Here is a 24,192-nt window from a genome sequence, read left to right as displayed (position 1 = left end):
TCAGTCCTGTTACCCAAGTTCTGCTAAAATGCTTTTGTAGATTTTCTTTGCCATTCTTCTCTCAGAATAATCTGCACTGACACTTCTTTTATTATTTGCAGAAAATCCTCAACCACTGTTTATACAATTGTTCAACATTTGTATTATGCACAGCAAATTTTATAGCACTGGTTACTTATACTGAGGAAGAGTTTGTCTTTCCATTTTCATCTTGCTACTGCTCTATTCTGTTCCTCTCTTACTCAGTGCCTCTATGGTATATACTTGCTACAGTAAAGGAAGAGACTCTCTCCTTTGGTATCATGTCACAATTGTGACACAAATTTCATTTTCTTATATTTTGTGAATACACATAAAATATATTAAGAATACATTTTAGTTTGAAAAATACATTTAAAAAGTTTTAAAATACATTAAAATGCATTTTAAATACTGTCAACTTTTCTCCTATACTGTTTGACAAATAAGTTATATGTTTTATCTAGGAATACAGACTGTTAGGACTGTTTTTTTTATTTTTTTGAGATGGAGTTTCACTCTGTCACCCAGGCTGGAGTGCAATGGCGTGGTCTTCGCTCAGTACAGCCTTGGCCTCCTGGGTTCAAGTGGTTCTCCCACCTCAGCCTCCCGAGTAGTTGAGACTACAGGCGCATGCCACCACACCCAGCTAATTTTCATATTTTTAGTAGAGACGGGGTTTCACTATGTTGGCCAGGCTGGTTTCAAACTCCTGACCTCGTGATCCATCTGCCTTGGCCTCCCAAAGAGCTGGGATTACAGGCATGAGCCACCATGCCCAGCCTGGAATTATTTATCTTTACTCATAGTTTCCAAGTTTTATAAATCCTGAGCTGGGGCCTTTCTAAAGCTTGAAATTTCAAAGCCCAGTAGTAAAGAAATTCCCTAAAAATACTAAAAGGGATTCACAGGTGCAATATTTTTAAGCAGTTTAAATCATTTTAAGCATTGCTGTTTAAACCCACAATTTTATTTTCAGTAGTTCGGTCAGCATAGGGTATATGGGGGTAGCAGTAGACATTCCATGGATGTTGACTAGGGAGTGAGTGAATGAATGCTTTGGTTTTGAAGCCTTGGGTCACTTTTTAAAAGCAATTAGAAAGAAGTTTCTAATTAACATGTGAAAAAAGCTGCCATCTTCTCTATTTTCTATCTAAAGGCAATGACAAACAAAATTTAAAAATATATACACTGAATTTTTAAAAAAAGACTATTCTTGTTTCAGCCATACCTTCACCTACTCTCTGGTCCTGTTCCTGCATTATTATTTTAAAGCAATTTTCAGGTATAATTTCATATATATTTTTAAAAAGTCATCACTATTCACTTATTCAAATTTCCCCAAACTTATCATAAATGGTTTTCTATAGTTTGTTCAAATCCAAATAAGGCACATAGATTAGAATTGTTTAACAGCATTCTTAAGTCTCTTTTAATTTATAGATTCCTCACTGTTGGTCCTATAGAGTTTTCCACCTTGGGAATTGTGTTAACTCTTCTCTCTACCTCCATAATGTCATTTACCATGTTCCTTTGTCCTCTCGGTATTTCCTGTATCTTGGTAGTTAGATCTAGAGGCTTGGTTAGTTCTCAGATCTGATGTTCTGGCAAGGACACTTCATTGATAACGTTGTGTAGTTCTACATAGAGGCACAAATGTTTGACTGTTTCTCCTTTTACAATATTAGCAGCCATTGATGATCACAGCTTAGAGCCATTAATCATCAAAATGATAATTTTATAATTCTATCACTCCTCTTTCACTCAGCTGGAATGCTGAGATAATTTTTATAAAAGAAACAGTAGTTTTAATACTTAATTTACATATTTATCAGCTATGACCTCCTCTAACAGACTTAATTTATTTAAAAATAGAAGGAAAAAGGCATTAATGGAATATTTATTAGCTCTGAGAAAGATACGATAAAGACAGAAAAGACAACCAGTGAATTAACCAAGTCAAACTTAAACGATGAAGGGATGGTTAATGTAAGAAGAAATTACATCACTACCCCACAAAAGACGAATTCCTGTCTTAGAAGATCAACCTTCAGAACATCCACTGTCTGATTTAAGAAATAGTGATGTAAAGATAAGGCCAATTAAATAACTAGAAAAAAGTCTCTTAGAGGTGCTTTAAGTACCTCTAAGGGAAGTGTATCACTCTGTTCTCATTCTGCTAATAAAGACATCCCCGAGGCTGGATAATTTAGAAAGGAAAGAGGTTTAATTGACTCATAGTTCCACATGGCTGGGGAGGCCTCACAATCATGGCAGAAGACAAAGAAGAGCAAAGGGACGTCTTACATGCTGCAGGCAAGACAGCTTGTGCAAGGGAACACCCATTTATAAAACCATCAGATCTTGTGAGACTTATTCACTATCACAAGGAAAGTATCAGGATTTGAAACCACCCCATGATTCAATTGTCTTCACCTGGCCCCGCCCTTGACACTTGGGGATGATTACAATTCAAGGTGAGATTTGTGTGGGAACACAGCCAAACCATATCAGGAAGTTTAGCTTGTTGATGACTAAGCATCCTGACGATTGATACTTGGGTCAATTTTTCATAATCCAGGGAATGTTCTGCAACCTTGCAAATTCAGAGACTTCATTTTATCAGCACATCTAAAGTGAACCTCAAGGTCAAGTGCAGTGGCTCACACACGTAATCCCAGCACTTTGGGAGGTCAAGGCTGGCGGATCATCTGAGGTCAGGAGTTCGAGACCGGCCTGGCCAACAGGGTGAAACCCTGTCTCTACAAAAATACAACAATTAGCCAGTCACAATGACGGGTGCCTGTAATCCCAGTACAAGGGAGGCTGAGGCAGGAGAACTGTCTGAACCCAGGAGGCGGAGGTTGCACTGAGCCAAGACAATGCCACTGCACTCCAGCTTGGGCGACCCAAAAAAATAAGGTGCACCTGAATGCAATGACTGAGTGCAGAGTCTGATATACTTAAAAGCAAGCTAATTATTACATTTATGAAAAGAAATATAGTCAAGTGGTATAAGTATCTGCAGTTTTAAGTGACCAGTGCATTTTATTATGGAAATGCTCACTTACAAAAGTAGGGAGAAGAGTGATAATAATAATAATGAACACCCTTTCTTACTGCCACTCCCATGTGCTCATCATTTGGTTACAACAATTATCACCATTTACCATAATGTTTTCATCTATATCTTTTGCTGTAGTTTTTTACCTGGTGGCAGATTATTTGGAAAGGTAAATTATCAAAAGGTGTTGTGGTGAGTACAGAGGTATGACAAGGGGTTTTATGCAGCCTTAAGAATCTCTCAGCTGAGACAATAGTCTTGCCACGGAAATAGTCATTCTTCTGGACCAGAATCCCCTTCCCCCTCAGTTGTGCTTTAAGAGGCAGTACCATGCTTACCTCTTTGGAATCCTTTTTTATTACTCTAGATGAATCTTTTCCTTCTATTGAACTGGTATTTTCCATGCACAGTAGAGTAACATTACTTGTGTTACTTATTCAGTTACAACTGGTTCTGCCTCTCTGGGACCATCTCGATCCATCTTAAACAGGTCTCCACACTTTACAGTCAAAACAAACTCTGTTTTGGTTTGTTCTATAGAAATTTTGCTTAGAGCATAACTTTTATTTCCTTTAGCTCCAAATAACTAGGGAAGGGATATACCATCCCTCTTTACTCTCTCATAAAACTAAAAAATATTGGGCCTACAGTCTTAACATAGTATTGTTCTATGTAGAGAAATTAGGGCAATGCTATGCCAATTCCTCATTTTTATGTATACATTGTTTTTGGATGCTTAAAAACTCCAGAAGGGTTCACTCCTGCCATACTTTCTAAACTTGTTTCCTTGGATTTTCTTTGCAGGATAAGAAATCCCCATAAACAAAGTATCTCATCTATGTCTACTCGAAAAAAAAAAATACAAAATTTCACAACATGTTGTTTTGCCCATCCTTGAAAAGATCATTTTTTAAATGAGTAGGGACCTTTCCAATTCTCTTTTAAATAATATTGTATAAGCAAGGGGCATTCAAACCTTTGCTAATGGCTTAAAACAGAGAATGTTTTTGAGTTTTAAATATATAAAAAATATGCCGAAGTTCAAACTTATAGTACATTGGTTAAGAAAACAAACTTTGCGGTCAGACAGTTTGGTTCAAATTCCAGCTGTCTGATCTTGGACGAGTTGCTCAATTTCTCTGTGCCTGTTCCCTCATTTGTCAAATAAGGAGTATTAATAGTATCTTAGCACATTAAAACCCTACAACAACCCTAAAGAGGTTTTATAAGTAAAGCACTTAGAATAGTGCCTGGCACACGGTAAACACCATGTAAATGTTACACATGTAACATTTATATATATGGTATATAACTATTACCACTTAAATATATGCATAATAACTATCTATAGTTACTTGCCTAACTATATAAATGTGATTAAAGTATTATTAGAAAGGCTCAATTTAATAAACTACCTGAAGGATCCTTGTGAATTAAATAATCCTGTATGAATTGGAGCTAAAGAGAAAAGGCTCAAGATTTGTTAAATAGTTCAGAAACATCTGGAATTTCTAAGCGAAAACAAGACAAAAAACTCAAATATATATATATGTTTGTCACTTTTGGAATGAAATAGTTTTAAAGAATAAGAAACAGGAGATAAAGGGAAATTATTAACGGAAAGTAGCACTCGGTTGCTCTACACATGAATTTTTCATTCACAATTAGGCATAAAAGCAATCTTCATGCTCTCAAGAGTAAGCTCTTTGGACAGTCCCCTAACAGAAAAAAATCAGCATTTAAAAAATGCTAACCATAAGATCAGTGTAATTAAAACTGAGGTAGACAAACCCGAAGCACAATTATTTGTACATAATGCTACATAAGTAAGAGAATAAAGAGGCAGTTATATTAATATTTGATCATTTTTCTGGTTCCATCAAGAAAACCATTATCAATGGATTTTTTTCTGAAGACAGGAGACTTGTTACACTTTCTAAATTCAAAAATTAAGAAGATACGTTAAAAACATTAGACCAAAAAAAAAGTTTTATAACAAAAGGTGTCAAAATTAACAAACTAGAAAGTCAAATCATATCAAATATTAATCTAGTCTAAAATCATGTATAAAAAAGAAAACCCAGTAACTTTATCTATTATTTGAATCCTACCTTCAAATGTAAAAACCCAGTAACTTTATCTATTATTTGAATCTTACCTTCAAATGTAAAAATTACAACTGAAAAGACATTTATATCTATTTTGAGACTTTTCAAACAACAGAATTAAACTACTGATGATTACTCTAACTCTTTCTTTAACATCAAGATTAGAAAGAATTTGCCTGAAATCCTGAGGGTGAATATATCTTGAGTTTTCATGCAGTTATTAACAATCCCACAAGGGGATGCTATGGTTCTACAATTGATGGAAGAGGTTAAGCGTTTTATTTCCAGTTTAAAAGAAATGGCATTCACATTTTTATGTTTCCTTACAACTATGGAAGTATATATGAATTACCAGATGTTTCTAGTTCATGCTATATAAATTTTAGCATTTATACTTCTGGAAGGTTACTTTAAAATATCATGGGCCAAAAATAGCTACAGAAATACAATTAGTTTGTTAATGTTCTTACATACTGCCAAGGAAGCTGCACGAAGTTTTGCCAAATTTGGAAAGCATCTCTGGAGACAGTCTTACTTAAAAAACAGATTATGTGGCACATTTCAAGATCATTTTGAGGGGCCTGGAGGGACAACAGCTCATTTTTCTTTTCTGTACTGAGTGGTCTGGAATATAATTTTAAAAACTTGACAAACTGAGCTCAGAAATTTTGATTTTAAAATGTAGGCTACTGTACAGAAGGAGGAAGACATGGTGTAGGGGGAGGATGACAGGTCCCGAATTTTCGCCAATGGTTCATAGTGACTATGTTTGATTTTTTCCCCCCTCTGTGGATGCATTTTACAAACTATAATACACAAAATACCAACATAAAGACCATAAATCTTAGGTCTGCCTTAGGAAGAGGCAAAAATAAAATAAATATTGAGTCTCCAAATCAGTCTACAAGTGATAACTGCTCCAGGACAAGACTCCAAAATGAAGATGTCTGATGGCCAATCAGAAGAGGCAGGCTCTTTTAGGGACGAATGAAACTGATACCCGTAAGAAACACCTAAACACTCCTCTTCAGGCAGCAGAAACTGAGTTCCAGAAAGTGCTCCTTAAAAGGCAAATGAGAAAGGCATGTTCATTTATATCCAGTTGAAACCCAAATCTACCGAGAGAGATACTGGACAACCTACTGAAAGGATACACACGCTTTTAAGCACTATAGACAGAAAAAAACAATAGTTTCATAGTGATTCTGCTAAGGAAACTAGCTCAATTTAATGTCTGAACATTAATTTAACATCAGTTTAAAGTTTTGTTAGTCATTAAAGAGTAAAATAATATCGTAGTTATTATTGAACACCAAGAGCCGTAAAAAGTGCCAGCTCAACAAAATTAGACCTTAGACATTCAAAAAGTAACATCAGGGCCATCTACAGTGCATTTCAATGGGGTGCGGTGAAGGAAAAACAGTGGTTAGTTCCCATAAATAACTCAGTTCCCTAAATAACATCCTTTGCTTTCAAATATCCACAGTTACGATGACCACTAATAAAACTTCTGAAATGCAGATACTGATTTGTGACAAAGCATTTTCTTACATGAACAACTCTTATGTAATGTTTTAAATGTTTCCCATTTTCTCCTTAAGAGTTAAGTCTTCACTTTGTAAGCAGAAAAATATTCCTAGATGATTCAGTTCTTTTATCTCAGTACCACAGGTGAAGTCATAAAGCTTACAATATACTTATATTTCTTCAACAATGAATTAATGAACATATCAATATTAATGACATTTGGCTATTCCATAGCAAATTTAAAACATGTTCAGAGTAAGCATTTATTTGCGTATACAATATATTAAAGAGAATTAAACTATGGAGTTCACTAAAATGCTCAACTCTTACCAGGCTTGATGAGAGGAATCAGTTCTTAATACATTCACAGGAACCTTGATCTCACCTAGGAAAACATCTTGGACCAGGTTTCCATTGTTCCATAAGTCAATCCTAAAAATTGAAAAGTGACTTTATGTTTTGCAAACAATGTTTAAGAGAGTGCACACCACAAAACAGCTTTAAATTACTTTGATTTGTATTACAGCATTAATTTTACATGCTTAAAAGTAAAAGATGTTAGCAACACTATAGACATACCTTACTATCCAGACTAGAGAAGCAAAATACTACAGTAGCTTTTATTTTAAAAAGCACAAAAAGTAATTTTAGATAGTCTAAAAGGACTTAAAAGTGTCTTAGTTTAAAAGTTGAGGCTTTATTTTAACCTATAGCAATAAGGACTACAGAGCTACTTCACTGAATCTGAGAAAAGAAACCAACCCAAGACTACGGTTTCTCTCTAGATTATAACCAATTTATATATATAGAGAGAAAAATCAGAAAAATACATTACCTGATCACTCCAAACACATGATTAATATATCATCTAGATGAACACACGGTTAACATCACACCTACACATGCATTTATAAGATTTTTCCTTCCCAAAGAATATAGATATTTAAGACCTAGGAAATAGCACAAACTTCAAACACATGCACCTGTTGAATAACCTTCTTACCTCACTGAAATTTCTGTTAGACAGCAGATATGTTAAGAAGAATAAAAAATTATTTCTAAATTGGCTGAGATATAACTTCCTTTCCATCCATTACACTACAATCCAGAAATTTAAGGAACAACTAAATTTGGGAAAAATTAAAAATACAATAAAACAGATGAAAATTAGATCATCTTTGTTTATAAAATAAATACAACTTGAATATTTCTGCAAACAAATCGGATTTTGGAAAGATAATCTGGATTTAAATTAGATGCATACTGTATTCCTGTAAGTTTCATCAACCAACTTGTTATAGAGAATTCTATTAAAGCCAGTTTACCTTTTTCAGTTGAATTTAGGATTTTCTTTTGGTACACAAAAAAGCAATTCTGTAAAACCCCAAGGCACATACCTGATTTCTAGCTTTTCAATGTCCTCCTCTTCTACCTGGAACTGGGACTTTCTGGTGTAACTACTGGACCTGGTTACCTGTAAACAAAATATTTTAGTAAAAAAAAATTTTTTTTTAATACATTTCTCCTACAACTTAAAAATGATAATCTCCAAAATATTCAATTGTGAATAAAAGCAGAGGAAAATGCCCAAGTAATATTTGACTCAGTAGCTGAATATAAAAGCAACTATGGAAGTAGCAGAAAAGTAAGAATAAGGTGGCCTAAGAAAAATCAGGAATCTTTGTCTCCATGCCATTCCTATCAACTCAATATATGGCAATGGCCAGGTACAGTGGCTTATGCCTGTAATCCCAGCACTTTGGGAGGCCGAGGCAGGGGAGGACTGCTTGAAGCCAGGAGTTCAAGACCAGCCTGAGCAACAAAGTGAGACTCTCTATTTTATCAATAGAATAAAATAAAACCAATATATCAATGTAACATTAGATTCTCTGGCTCATAGGTAGTCCGTTGGTGACTCAGGAGTTTTTAAAGACTCTCCCACATTTCTCAAGCCACCAATCCTACCTTGCACTTCCTTCTCACATTTTTGCTGAAAGTATCAAGGCCATCGGCAGGAACTTCCCCAATGACCGTTCACCTGAACTTGTCTACTCCCACACAGGGTTCTCTGCTTGATGAGTTTTTCTCATCCTCTTCTCAACAAGAGAATGAGATGATTTTCCTCTAAGACTAGACACCCACACAGAGTATGCAATAAGCATTCAGTAAGCATTATTTGATCTATTTTAATTACAGCTTTCTATACCAGCTTGTTCATCTCACTCAAGTCTAAGAAAAATTCTCCCCTTAAATTATGGTCTTCCTATCTCTTTCCTTTCTCAGACAAACATCTGAAAACCGTAATCCACCCTTACAGCTTGTACTTCCTCACCACCCACCACTATAGTAACTCCTTATAATCTTGGCTTCCTCACAGATCACTCTCCTAAAATCGCTCTCTCCATTATCCAATCTGATGATAAATTCTTAGTTCTTACCTCCCTTGATCTTCCATTTAATTTAGTGATCATACAACTGTACCTCTTTTCCAAGAAACACACTTTAGAGTTTACCTGAGCACTACCTTGGCAACCTTCTGCTGCTCTCTTTGTTTCTTTCTCAGAATCTACAAATACACTATTCTTCAAATTTTATGTTTTATTTTGCTCTAAAAACAACTTGGAGCTGCATAGTGCTGTACAGTCTACAAAGTGCTTTCACATCCATTATCTCCTTTGTTCATCAGAACGCTGCACAGAGGCAGGCAGGGCTAGACTTATTATCCTCATCTTCAAAATGAGGAAGCTGAAGTACAGAAATTAAATGACATGCTCAAAGTTGAATACTTAAGTAGCAGAAATTAGTTTCTTCACTTTTCTCCTTTATTGTGTATCTCTCTTCTCTCAGCTTTCTTGACGCATTTATAAACAAACCGTGAGTGTTGGTCAGTAACTATCACTCATCTGAAGTTTCAGTCATGAACTCCCTACTGGAGGATTTAAAACGTCAGCCCTCAAGCTAATTATGTCCCAAACTAAACCACTTTTATTTTTCTTCCCTCTTAACTTTTCTATTTTTCCAGATTTAGGACCTTGGGGGCAGCATTCAACTCCTTCCTCTTTTTTCTATAATCAATTTGTTATCTTGCCCTTTGCACTATCTTTTTCATCTGCCCCTTCCTCTCTACTTCCATAGCGCTCTTTTGAAAAACACCCTATCCTCCTTCTCTTTTTTCTTACACCTAAAGTACAACAGTCTCCCCATCTTTGTTCTTTCTCATAACTTCTAGGCTCAAAATCATTCACTTTGGCACCACAGCTAGGCACTCAAGGCCTTTTATCAGCTGGTCCTGCTCTACCTTTCTAATCTTAGTTTCCATTATTTCCTTACACAAGCCCAATAAAATCAGTACTCACTGTACTCTGGACATAATTTTCTGCTTTTCTGTCTCTGTGCCTCTGCTCAAAATGTTCACCATCTCTAACAGTCTTTCCTCAAACTTAGAAAATCCAATCTTTCTTCAAGCCTTTAATGGAGCAGAGTACATCTGACCTCCCCAATATCTACTCCATTTTACTGTTGTGTATATGCATACATGTGTCTGCTTTATGTTCCTTGCTTTAGATAAAGGAGATGGAAACTTATCTATTTTTATAACCAACAAAACAAAATAGAAACTTATCTATTTTTTATAACCAATGCTGCAAGGCCTAACAAGTACTCCTGCTACAGGAGGCAGGTCAGGCCTTTTACTTTCAAAGGGCCATCAGCTGACTGTAAGGATCCACGAAACACAGTAGATTCCATCCAGCTGAGGTTTAAAATATATGGCCTAATGTGGAGTGTGAGTGCCTTTAGTCAGCAGCCCTTTACGTTGCTGCCTTCTTATCTCCAGGTTACATGCAACCACTATTAATAAATGTAGAACAACTGCACCAAGTCCTTAGTCAGGAAATGGAAAAGTCTCATATTGCTATTTTTTTTTTATTTTTTTCCCTTGCTTCCACCTCCACAATTCTTCCTACTTCACTGTTGGCATTTTCTTCAGTCTGTGTTCCTTTAATAAAGTACAGTAATCAGGCATGACTAGAGGTACCCTCACTCTCTTCACTTTGAAACACCAAGGAAAATACACACACAGAAGAAAAAGCACAAAACGTAACTCCTTTTTTCAAACCTTTCCTACACATTGATATAAACTGCAACACGCTTTATTAGAATATGATCTTTTAGAGACTTTCATTTTTTTCCTATAGTTTGCAATTAATATGAATAAGGATTTAACAAATTCTCCAAAGGAAAGCACTCTAAAGCACTGTACACAGGACAATTTCAAAGCAGCTAAAGCTCTCTATGAAGATAAGCAGGTGTCCATAGAATGAATTAGGTTAAAAAAAAAAAAGTAATAATAAGGCTCTACTCATCTAGTATTTTATAGTCTCAAAGGATTCTCACGTGCTTTGGGTCTTACAAAAACGCTATGAGTTAGGTAGTGCTGCTGTTTTCCCTTCCAATTATTCTTTTAAAGATAAGAAACTTCAGTCACTTTTAGTGACTCTTTCAGTGTCAACTGGACTGGAACTGAGGTTTATTGAGTAATAATTACACTTACATCACCAGTGATTTTCAAAGGGTACCCTGCAGAAGAGTCCTGTGGCCACTATGTGTCAGGGAGGGGACTGGATAGGGTAAGGGAGAGTGCAAAGGAGAACATGATAGTGAGGATGACTGGGGAGTGGGTATGGCCCTGACCCTTCCTGTCCGAAATTAGAGCTTTGCCTTTATTCATTTTATATATTGGGACTCCGCTGCATCACACCATGGTTCTACTGCTTTCAGGAGAGAAATGCTTATCTGTGTTAATTGAGAAAATGATTACTATGACGAGAGTTTGAAAAAGAAATCAACTAGCATTAAATATTACATATTTAATGTTAATATTTACATAAAACAAAAAATTACCTCAAAATAAAAGATTTCATTAAACTGTGGATTGCTTGTTTTCTTCTTTACTTTTGTCTTCTTTTGGTCATTCCTGTTCCAATGTGGTAGAGTTTTACCTTGTAGAACTTAACAGTACACAATTATAAAACATGCTATTTCCAACCAGGGAGTCTGACCTCCATTTAAAAGTTAAAGTGACTCAGGAAGATTCAGTTTTAAATATTACTTGGAAAAAATTAAGTGTCTTTACAAACTCAAATCAAAGGATATATAAGCTTTATGCATCTTACACATACTAGATTGCCAATCTTTTGGAGGAGTTTTAAAAACATATTCTATTCTGTAAGCAACTCAGAATAAATAGAAGGAAAACAATAAGATTTAGAGTACCTTCATCTATGTTGAAAAATACCCGAGGAACTTGAAAAACATTCTTAGCTTACTTCTTGGGCTTCAGGTAACATATAGACTTTTTAAAAAGCCTTTTAATTTTAATTTAATTATAGATTCAGAGGTCACAAAAAATGTACAGGGAAATCTTGTGTCTTTACCCAGCCACCCTCAGTGTTAGCATGTTACACAACTACAGTAGGATAGCAAAACCAACAATAACTTTTTAAAACATAAATTCATATGCCAAACTGTTTCTAACTGTACGTTACCAAACAAACTAAAGAATTTGTCAGGTACAGATTATTAAAAAAACAAAAAATAGCTCTACTAGATTGAACATGTTTAACATGCAAAAATAAATCTCTTTAGTAGCATTTAATGTCATAAGATTGAATATCTGCTAAACAGGATACCATTGTTTGAACACCTGATAAATACCAGGCATGGTACTAGGTACTTTACATACATACATACATACATACATACATAAATACATTTTTTGAAGTGATTTAGTAGTGATTTAGTACAAATTAAGAATAACTAGAGATTCTGGAGACGGGGAAAAGGGTGTGTATGTATGCATGTATGTGTGTATAGGGAGAATACTGTGCCTCTTGTTTCCTGATTCTAAACCTTCAAATTGTAGACATATTTCAGGTTTGTCTGTTCCTTAAAGAAACCATAATGAAGTCATATAACACACAATATTACAAAATGCTATAGGTTTTTTCACAAATTATCATAAATCATTTAAATCAATGATATGGTATACTTTGTCATGCTCTAGCACTTCAGCAGTTTTTCTACAGTTGGAATTCTCTCTGTAAAGGACAGATCTCATGAGTAGAAAAGGCAAGCTGGAGCTGCCTTCCAGATAAAAATATAGAAACTGTCTTGTTAATCTGAACCGGCATTCATTAAAATGGGATTTTACATCATAAAATTCAGGATACTTAAAAGTGGGAATGCTGACGCATGAAGTCAAGTTTATGTTTTAAAATACTACACTGTAATAGTATAAAACTAAGGTTGTTCCCTATAACCTAAGAGTATGGCAGATTTGAAACAGTGCCAATTTTTGTCTGTAAAAAGAAGCCTTTGTTATTGATAAGTGTATAACAGAACTTACTAAAAATTTTCTTTCAAAGCATTTATTTCTTTGTGTTATAAAAAGCTATCAATTGCTCATAGAACCTTACTTTTAAAAATTTTAAATCAAACTTTAAAACTTGAAAACCTAATAATAATTCAATAAACATTACCTAGAAGGGCCCACTAGAGAAACTGTTGCATAAGGGTCACAGCTTTGGCCATTTATGAGAGGCAACCCATGGCATGCCTTGATGCTAAAGTAGAATAAAAGAGATTTAACATATTAGATTCTAGTTAAACAAGATAAAACATTATCTTTAAACACAAACTAATAAATTCAAAGGGTTAAGGATTGTTTTCCACGTGTCTGCAGTTGCATGGCTATACATTAGCTACCCCATACATATGTAGGTATGCATTTTAAAATTTATGCTATATTTTCAAAATTGAACTAAACAGGAATGTCACAATCATTACTGAAACTATCAAATACATGCTGAGCATTCCAAATTCAAAAATCCAAACTCCTCCAAAATTCAAAACTTTCTGAGTACTAACATGATGCTCAAAGAAAATGCTCATTGGAGCATTTCAAATTTGGGGTTTTGGGATTTGGGACGCTTAATGGGCAAATATACATAATGCAAAATCAAATATTTCAAAATCTAGACCAGCAAAAAAGAAAAAGAATAAGAACTTCAAAACATTTCTAGTCTCAAGCATTGTAGATAAGGGATGTGTAACAGTCAACACATTTCCTCTGCTAAATACCCAACAAGGTACATTTTGTGGTTTGATAAGACATCAAAACTGCTGTGGCCTCTAAAAAGGAAAAGAAAGCGGTGCAAACCCTAAATGAGAAGCTACAAACCAAGCCAGCTCTATGGCATCATATCCTCTGCTAAAGCATGAATGACAAACAAGGAAACAACTGTGGCTTCCACTTAAAAAAATCTGATTCATAAATATACAGCAAGCGTCACACAATTCTGTAGCCTTTTATTCCAATTCCAGTAACAGCTTCTGCACCATTCTGTAGAAAATGTTTTAGACCATAAAAACCAAGGTCATCTATTGTACTCCATGGCTCACAGTTGTTGGTATTTACAGAGAACACAGAATTTAACTTTAACAATTTGTTTCTCCAATTTTCTCACTAAATATTACTGAGTTTATGAGTCTAGCTTAATGTTTAAGGGTCTGCATTGTCTAATGACTAAGAGAAACTCATGAGTGTTGTTGAAAAGTATTTTTTGTTGAAAGATGCGAGCTGTTGAGTAACATCCTTATTTCTCTCCACAACCCACAGGTCACATATGTGGGTGAAGTGCTATTGGTATACTGCCGAGTAAAGAGAGAAATGATAATATGACTCACTTCTACTAAGCTGGGCATGAAAAAATAAATTCAAAAATTTTTGAAACTAACCAAAGAAAATAGAAGCCAAGATAATAATTCTGGTTTTTAATATTGGGTTCAGATTCAGTCAGATGTTCCCGCTGTATAATACTGTTTAAAACTTATATTTCTCAGGCTAAACCTCAAAATGTTATCTGATTTTTATAAAGGATTTGCAGTTTACTATGCACTTTCACAAAATGCACCTAATTCTCACAACTGCCTTTGAGAAGAGTATTAATGTCATTTAAAAGAAGTAAGGATCAAGGAGGTTATGTGACAAAGTTACAATGTCAGGCTCAAAGAGTAGTACAACTTGTAAGAAGCTGGCTAAGACTCAATTTCTACCTTTTCATTCCGTTACTAAAGTCCAGTGCCCTTCTACATTTCCACTGTGCCCCCAAATACAGTATTACTCTCCTTGTAATACCATATTTGTCTCATATAAACACCAATTATGAGAAACCTTAAGAAATCCAATTTTCTATTTTATGAGGTATTAAAAAAACAAAAAAAATGCAGTACTGACCTATAAGTATACAAAAATTTATGAAAGGATTAGAATACCCACAAACCAAAACAAGGATGCCCATAAACCAAAAGTATCACCTATAGAAATCATCAGCACTCTTAATTTTTAAGTATAAAACAGTTAAAAATTGGGTTTTCTGCCAAACTTAAGTAATATTAATAAATATAGGTTATTCATCACTATATTTGGAAATATTATTTTTCTAATTACCTAGGACAGCACTGTTCTTCTAATCTGTAAGTCAAGCAATTTCATACATAAATCATGGATGGGCAGAAAACAAATGTTGAAAATAACCTCAATATACAGAATTTAATATTTTATTTATATGTGACATATAAAGTACTTACATTAATACAGTATCTAAAAATTACAAAGGTAAATAAATATTATAGTTTATAATAAGACTGATCTGATTATTTTCCTTAGATTTTTTTTAAAACTAAAAGAAAATTTTAAAACTAAAAGAAAATCTACATCCAGGTAAGATGGAGTAACAGGAACTAGATTTACTCTCCACCCAAAATGACTAAAAAGTTGGACAAAATCAGCAGCGAAGGACAGGTGAGCCCTCCAAACTGCCCCAGCATACAGCTAAATGTTGTCTCTGAGAAGAGGAGACAAAGCTGTCAGGAGGGGGAGGTCAAAGTGACTAGAGTTCCAGGGCAGAGTACTGAAGGGAATAAAGTTACACAGAGAAAGAAAAACCTCCAGAGAGCTACAAGAATCCCCACCAAGTTTTCAGCTGAGTGCTGATACGTACGTACGTACGTACGTGTGTGTGTGTGTGTGTGTGTGTGTGTTGTGTGTGGAAATTATCTGAGGCTAGGGAAAGAACCATTTGAAAAGAATAGAGGGAATAGTTCCTAAAGCCCACATATGGCTAGCAAGAGGTACCATTAGCCACAGTAGAAATCCTGGTAATTCATGGGTATTGCCTTAATAGTAGGAAAATATAAGCCCCCCAGTAAAGGCTGTGCTTGTCTGTTTAACAAAAGTTAAAAGCAAACCACAAAAGGATCAAACTGTAAGTAACTTAACCAATTCCTGAACAAAGCTCAAGTATATTCATAGAAATATGAAAATATCCAGCGACTTCACAATGTCTGGCACGCAACAAAAAATAACCAGGGATGCAAGGAACCAAGAAATTATGATCTATAATGAAAAGAAAAATCAATAGAAGCAGAATCAGAAATTACCAAAAAGATAGAATTAGTAGTCAAAGACATTTAAAAGTCCGTATGTTCCATACCGACATAGAAGACAATAAAAATGGAAAAGTCTAGAAATGAAAAACACACTGAGTGGAATTAAACATTTGCTAAGACTTTGGGGGAGAAGTTGGATAGACATGAGAATCAAATGAGAATCAATACTTCAATTTTAAATGTGTTAAGTTTGCAATGGGATACATTAAAATAGACATATTAATTTGAAACTCAGAAAACAGACCTGGGTTGAATGCACAAGGTATAGGCAACTAAAAAAACCCCTGCTATTTTGAAATAATTTCAGGTATTTAAAAAAAGCTGTTAAAATAGAGTTTTGGTATACTCATCAACCAATGTTAACGTTTTGTATTACCATAGCAGAATTACTGAAATCTGTAGCCCTTACTTAAATTTCATCAATGACCTTTTTTGATCTAGGACACAATATGGGATCCCATACTGCATTCAGTTGTCATGTCTTCTTATTCCTCTCCATCCTGAGACATTTCATTAAGTTTTCCTTCTTTGCTCCATGATCTTGCCAGTACTGGCCAGTTATTTTGCAGTGTACTCCTTAATCTGAGTTTGTATGATGTTTACTCATGATTAGGTTGAGGTTATGTATCTTAGTGTCCTCCTCAATGCATCCTATCGGGAGGTACTGGATGTCTCATTACTGTTGATATTAACTTTGATCACTCAATTAAGTTGGCATATATCAGATATCTTGTGGGAAGATTATCTGAGACTATGTAAAAATGCTGTTTGTCATCATACTTATGCTCACTTACTTAGCATCCACAGATGATTTGTTGAATTGTGCTCTCACCCACTTATTATAGTGATTTTGCCAATGCTGATTTTCATTTCCATCATTCCTCCTACATTCATTAATTAGAATTCTACTTTAGGAAAAAGCAGTCCTTTCTCCCTACCAAGTATTGTTTGTTTGTATCAGTATTGGCATGTGAATATTTGTTCTATAAGTTTTAACCCACTATTATTATTTATTCTGAAACTCAAATTTTTCCAGATTTGGTCATTTGAAGTCCCTTTATGTTGGCTTCAATGTCCTTTTTACATATCCCTATTATTTTTGAGCACTTTCTTACTTGAGCCCACACGATACTCCAGGATCGTATTTTTCCTGCCCAAATCCTAAAATAAGCTACTGCTAAAAAGGAGTCCAGGTTCTTTTACTGAAGTTGTACTAATGCTGTAGTCATTAGCCACATGTGGTTATTGATATGTAATACAAAATTAAAACTTCAGCTCTTTATATTAGCTGTATTTCAAGTTTTCATTATCCACACATGGCTAGTGGCTACTGAACAGTGAAGATACAAAGCATTTTCCACATCACAGAAAGAGTGCTGATTGGAGAATTGCACAGACATACACACACACACGCGCGCGCACACACACACACACACACACACACTCATGCACACTCCTACCATTATTTTTCCCTTGAGAAGTTTGCCTTCAAAGGAGAGCAGAGAGATGGGAATGATAAAAAGACCGGGGTTTGGGTAGGCAGAAATAAGGACTGGGGAGGCATGCCTTTTAGGATGAGAGATACTTGAACATATTTATGTGTGGTGAGAACCATCTAGGGGAGAAGTTAAGCTGACAAAACAAGAAAAAGAAGGCATAACTGAAGGAGCAAAGCTCTTATGTAGAGGAAATAAATAGAATCCAGAGCTCAGAAGAATTCAATGTCAAGAAAAGGAGTACCTCCTCTTCTATAAGGACAAAATTATGGATGCAAATTAGGTTTGCAGATTTGGATTCAGGAAGATGTAATCAATTTCCAGGCTGTGGTGACAGCGCATCTTATAGCTGTATTAGAGAAGCACAGTAAGTTCCGGGGCAGATATAAGTGCCCATGTGAGGCCTGTGATGATGAATTTAAAATGAAATCAGCCTATGTGATTTTCTCCCGCAATATTCACATGCAGACTTAACACAGAGGAAGAAGTCATGTTCAATCATGGTAGAGTTTTTCCAGACAAATAAGAATGATGCAAACAACAAGGGAGTTTACAGAACCTGCAAAAAAATGACTACAGTGATACATAATGGAAAAAGACGTAGAAAGAAGTGAAAACAGGAACACAATGAAGATCAACGGATGGGGGTCTCACTAACATTCAAAAAAATGTTGCAGTGGGGACTTTCTAGGTCTGGAAGACAACAGTGACTACTAGGATATAAATCTTTCCGTACATTACTCCCCCAAAGCCAAAGTCCAGTAAGAAGCATAAAGGAAGCCATATGTGAAACCTGCCTCTAGCATTACTAAAAAACAATAATATGAACTTCATAATATCTGTTAAGGGTAAGAAATCAACAATAAACCCCATAAAGTTACCACTGGAACTTTGCTGCTACAAGACAGTGAGTATAGACCGCAAAGGCTTGAGAAACTCTTTAAAAGAAGAAATGGGAAAACCCTAGAAGAAATGGATAAATTCCTAGACACACATAACCTGTTAAGATTAAATCACGAAAAAATTAAAAACCTGAACAGACCAATAACTAGTAATGAGATTGAAGCCACAATAAGAAGTTTTCCAGCAAAGAAAAGCCGATGGCTTCAATGCTGAATTCTACCAAACATTTCAAGAAGAACTAATACCAATTTACTCAGCTAGTGTGAAAAGTAGAGGAGGAGGTAATACTTCCAAATTCATCCTATGAGGTCAGTATTACCCTGATACCAAATCAGAGAAAGACATACCAAAAAAAGAAAACTACGGGCCAATATCCCTGATGAACACTGATACAAAAATCCTCAAAATATTAGCAAATCCAATTCAACAACACATTAAGAAGATCATTCATCATGACCAAGTGGGATTTGTCTCAGGGATGCAAGGATGGTTCAACATATGCAAATTAATCAATGGGACACATCATATCAACAGAATGAAGAACAAAAACCATGTGATCATCTCAACTGATGCTAAAAAATGATAAAATTCAACAGTCCTCCATAAAAAAAAAAAACCTCAAAAAATAGGTACAGAAAGATCATACCTCAACACAATAAAAGCCATATACTACAGATCCAGAGCTAGTATCATACTGAATGGCGAAATACTGAAAGTCTTTTCTCTAAGATCTGGAACATGACAAAGATGCCTACTTTCACCATTGTTATTCAAGTCCTAGTTAGAGTAATCAGACAAGAGATAGAAATAAGGGCATCCAAACTGGAGAGAAAGAAGTAAAATTATCCTTATTCGCAGATGATATAATCTTATATTTGGAAAAACCTAAAGACTCCACTAAAAAACCATTACAACTGATAAACAACTTTAGTAAGGTTGCAGGATACAAAATTAACACAACAAAAATCAGTAGAATTTCTATATGCCCAGAGTGAACAATTTGAAAAAGAAATCAAGAAAGTAATACTGCTTACGCAATGGTTACAAACAAAACAAAACAACTAAGAATTAACCAAAGAAGTGAAAGTTATTGACAATGAAAACTGTAAAACACAGGTGCAGGAAATTGAAGAGAACACCCAAAAATGGAAAGATATACGGTATTCCAAGTTCATGGATTGGAAGAAGCAACGTTATTAAAATGTCCACACTACCTAAAGCAATCTACAGATTGAATGTAATCCCTATCAAAATACCAATGACATTCTTCACAGAAATAGAAAAAAAATCCCCAAATTCATATGAAACCACAAAAGACCCAGAATAACCAAAGCTATCCTGAGTGAAAATAACAAAACTGGAGGAATCACATTATCCAATTTCAAAGTATACTACAGAGCTATAGTAACCAAAACAATATGTTTTATACCAGCATAAAAAAAAGACACATAGACCATTGGAACATTATAGACAACCTAGAAACAAATCCATACATCTACAGTGAACTCATTTTTAATAAAGGTGCCAAGAACATACATTGGGAAAAGGACAGTTTCTTCAATAAATGATGCCGGGAAAAACAGATATCCATATGCAGAAGAATAAAACTAGACTCATATCTCTTACCATATAAAAAAAATCAAATAAAAATGGATTAAAGACTTAAATCTAAGACCACAAACTATTAAATTACTACAAGAAAACACTGGGAAACTCTCCAGGATATTGGACTACACAAAGATTTCTTGCATAATGGTTGCCACAAGCACATAAGCACAGGCAGCCAAAGCAAAAACAGACAAATAGGATCACACCAAGTTAAAAAGCTTCTGCACAACAAAGGAAACAATCAACAAAGTAAAGAAACAATCCACAGAACGGGAGAAAATATTTGCTAACTATCCACCTGACAAGGCATTAATAATCAGAATATGTTAAGGAGCTCAAAAAACTCCACAGGAAAAAAAATCTAGTAATCTGGTTAAAAAAATCAGCAAAAGATCTAAATAGATATTTCTCAAAAGAAGACAAACAAATGGCAAACAAGTTTATGAAAAGGTGCTCAACATCACTGATCATCAGAGAAATGTAAATCAAAACTACAATAAAATTACGATTTTTCTCCAGTTAAAATGGCTTTTATCCAAAAGACATACATAACAAATATTGGTGAGGATATGGAGAAAAAGGAACCCTGTACACTGTTAGTGGGAACGTAAATTAATAAAACCACTATGGAGAACAGTTTAGAGGTTCCTCAAAAAACTAAAAATAGAGCTACCATATGATCCAACAATCCCACTGCTAGATATATACTCAAAAGAAAGGGAATCAGTATACTGAAGAGATATCTGCACGCTCATGTTTACTGCAGCACTATTCACAATAGTCAAGATTTGGAAGCAATCTAAGTGTCCATCAACAGACAAATTGATAAAGAAAATGTAGCATACATACACAATGGAGTACTCTTCAGTCATACAAAAGAATCCTGTCATTTGCAATAATATGGATGGAACTGGAGATCATTACGTAAAGTGAAATAAGCCAGGCACAGAAAAACAAACTTTGTATGGTCTCCCTGTGGGAGTTAAAAATTCAAACAACTGAACTCATGATACAAGAGAGTAGAACAATGTTTTCCAGATGCTGGGATGGGTAGTGGGGGTACAAAAATATAGTTAGATAGAATGGATTAGATCTCATATTTGACAAGCATAAGAAGGTGACTACAGTCAACAATACTTTATTACACATTTAAACATAACTGAAAGAAGGCCGGGCATGGTGGCTCATGCCTGTAATCCCAGCACTTTGGGAGGCCGAGGTGGGTGGATCACCTGAGGTCAGGAGTTCAAGACCAGCCTGGCCAACCTGTGAATACCGCCTCTACTAAAAATACAAAAATCAGCTGGGCGTGATGGCAGGTGCCTGTAATCCCAGCTACTCGGGAGGCTGAGGCAGAAGAATCACCTGAATTTGGGAGGCGGAGGTTGCAGTGAGCCGAGATTGTGCCAGTGCACTCCAGCCTGGGTGACAGAGCGAGACTCTGTCTCAAAAAAATAGAATAAAATAAAATAAAAAGTAACTAAAAGAGTATAACTGGATTGTTAACACAGAGAAAGGATAAATACTTGAGGTGATTCAATGTTTATCCTGATGTGATTATTATGCACTGTTTGCCTGTATTAAAATATCTCACATATCTCGTAAATATATACATCTTCTATGCACCCACAAAAATTAACGCTTATAAGAGAAAGAAGAATATATAGCCCAGCATGTGTTCATATAAAGACCTGTTCATGAACATTTACAGTTACTTCCTTTATAATGCCCCAAACTGAAAACAATTCCAGTATCTATCAACTAATAAATGGATGAACAAATTCTATACTATAAAATACCACACATAAATGAAAAGATTGGTTTCCAGTTTTAGGACAAGATTAAATAGATGCATGCCTCCTTATTCCTTTGAGTAAATAACAGCTAAAAGCCCTGGACATTATATAGAAAATAAACGCAGGAAAACCCAAAGGTGAATAGAGGGCAGTGAACCAATTCAAGACCTAGGGATCCGAGAAAAAACATGGCAGGGAATTGCCTGGGCTTTCTTTTGTACTTTACATATTGCAGACTGATGTTAGTAAAGTCAACAACCTGGAATCACCAGTGAGCAAAGACAAAGAATGCCCTAAGAAAAGCCAGTTCTAGTTAACAAAAGAACCAGAAAATAGGCAGCCTAGCAAAATAGAAACCTTTTTTCAACAGTATCCACCTACTCCAAAAAAACCATCATGAATAAATCTATGGCTCCACCCCCACCCCCATCAAAAAAGGCCAAGGGGAGGCTGGGGAGGCTGAGTTTCTACCACCCTCCGACCCCCAGCAACAACGAGGCAGTCCTACTGCCAAGAATTTTACCACTTTCCAGGGGTGACTAACCCTTCCCAACCACGATTCAGTGGAGGTCACTTAGGAGGCAGTAATGAGGCGCCCCTTCCCATCCCAGCTAGAGTAGATCAGCTCGGACACTAAACTCCCAATCAGCAGTGAGTGAAAAGGAACCCTTTTCACTGTTTTCCCTGGAGTGTCAACAGAGGCTGAGTCAGGGACATAAACTTCTACCCACACCTGACAACAAATGAACATGCATTCCCCTTCTCCCATCAGCACAAGTAAGAGGAGGGTGGTTGCAACAGAAGATTTAAATAAGATCCAGTCTCATAACAAAATACCCAAAATGTCCAGGATATAATTAAAAAATCCTAATACCAAGAACCAGAAAAACCCCAATCTAAATGAGAAAAGATAATCAACAGATGTTATATAGTTTGAATGTACGTCTCTGTACCAATCTCATGTCAAACTGTAATCCTCAATGTTGGAGGGAGGGCCTGGTGGGAGGTAATTTATCACAGGAGTGGGTTTCTCATGAATGGTTTAGCACCATACCACTTGTACTGTCCTCCTGACAGTGAGTGAGTTCTCATGAGATCTGGTTGTTTAAAAGTGTGTAGCACTTCCCCACTCTCTCTCCTGTTCCTGCTCCTGCCATGTAGGGCGCCTGTTCCCCCTTTGCCTTTGCTATGACTGGAAGCTTCCTGAGGCCTCCCCAGAAGCAGATGTTGCCATGCTTCCTGTACAGCCTGCAGAACCATGAGCAAATTAAACCTCTTTTCTTTACAAGTTCCCTAGTCTCAGGTATTTCAGAATGGACTAATACAAGACACAAACACCATGTTGACATAATTGTTGTGATTATGTGACATGGATCTGAAAGTAGCCATCACAAAAATAATTCATTAAGCAATTTTTTTTTTTTTTTTTTTTTTTTTTTTTTTTTACCTTTAAGTTCAGGGGTACATGTGCAGGTCTGTTATATAGGTAAACTTGTGTCACAAGGGTTTCTTGTACAGATTATTTCATCGCTAGGGTATTAAGCCTAGTACTCATTAGTTATTTTTCCTGATCCTCTCCCTCCTCCTACTGTCCACCCTCTGGTAGGTCCTAGTAGGTCCTAGTGTCTATTTCTATTGTTACTTCTTTAAGTTCACTGATTTGTTCCTCTGTCCTCTTCATTATTCTGTTTAGCCTATCTGTTGAGTTTTTTGTTTTTCATTTTTTTATTCTAAAATTTATATTTGATTCTTCTTTATAACTTTTTTCCTTTGGTGAGACTTTATTTTGCCAAGGTTTTCTTGTTTATTGTTTTTTTCTAACATACTTATAATTGCTCATTGCATTATTCAAAATAGCAAAGACATGGAATCAACTTAAATGACCATCAATGGCAGACTGGATAAGAAAATGCAGGATATATATGCCATGGAACACTATGCAACCATACAAAAGAATGAGATCATATCCTTTGCAGGAACATAGGTGAAGCTAGAGGCCATTATCCTTAGCAGACTATTGCAGGAACAGAAAACCAAACCAAATACTGCATTTGTTCATTTATAGTGGAAGCTAAATGATGAGAACACATGGACATGTAGAGGGGAACGAATCAGTGAACTTGAAGAAGTAACAATAGAAATCACCCAATCTGAACAACAGA

At 35.5% G+C, this 24,192-nt stretch overlaps 1 protein-coding gene across 4 annotated transcripts in view; it reads right to left on the bottom strand.

The window, feature by feature from the left end:
* The window catches only part of RASA2 (RAS p21 protein activator 2), a 120,321-nt gene that overhangs the window by 41,749 nt on the left and 54,380 nt on the right, over positions 1-24,192 (bottom strand). For all 4 annotated transcript variants that reach the window (XM_037736831.1, XM_017523740.2, XM_017523741.2 and 1 more), the window contains exons 6-9: positions 13,257-13,340; positions 11,620-11,692; positions 8,115-8,191; positions 7,048-7,149 (exon numbers count right to left, since the gene is read on the bottom strand). In XM_037736831.1, the coding sequence (XP_037592759.1) occupies positions 7,048-7,149; positions 8,115-8,191; positions 11,620-11,692; positions 13,257-13,340 (336 nt within the window). The remainder of the gene's footprint in view (positions 1-7,047; positions 7,150-8,114; positions 8,192-11,619; positions 11,693-13,256; positions 13,341-24,192) is intronic.

This window comes from Cebus imitator, unplaced genomic scaffold (assembly GCF_001604975.1).
Source record: "Cebus imitator isolate Cc_AM_T3 unplaced genomic scaffold, Cebus_imitator-1.0 Scaffold30, whole genome shotgun sequence".
NCBI lineage: Eukaryota > Metazoa > Chordata > Mammalia > Primates > Cebidae > Cebus > Cebus imitator.
Note: the sequence above shows the minus strand (reverse complement) of the source record. Positions and strands in the feature narration are given on the sequence as shown.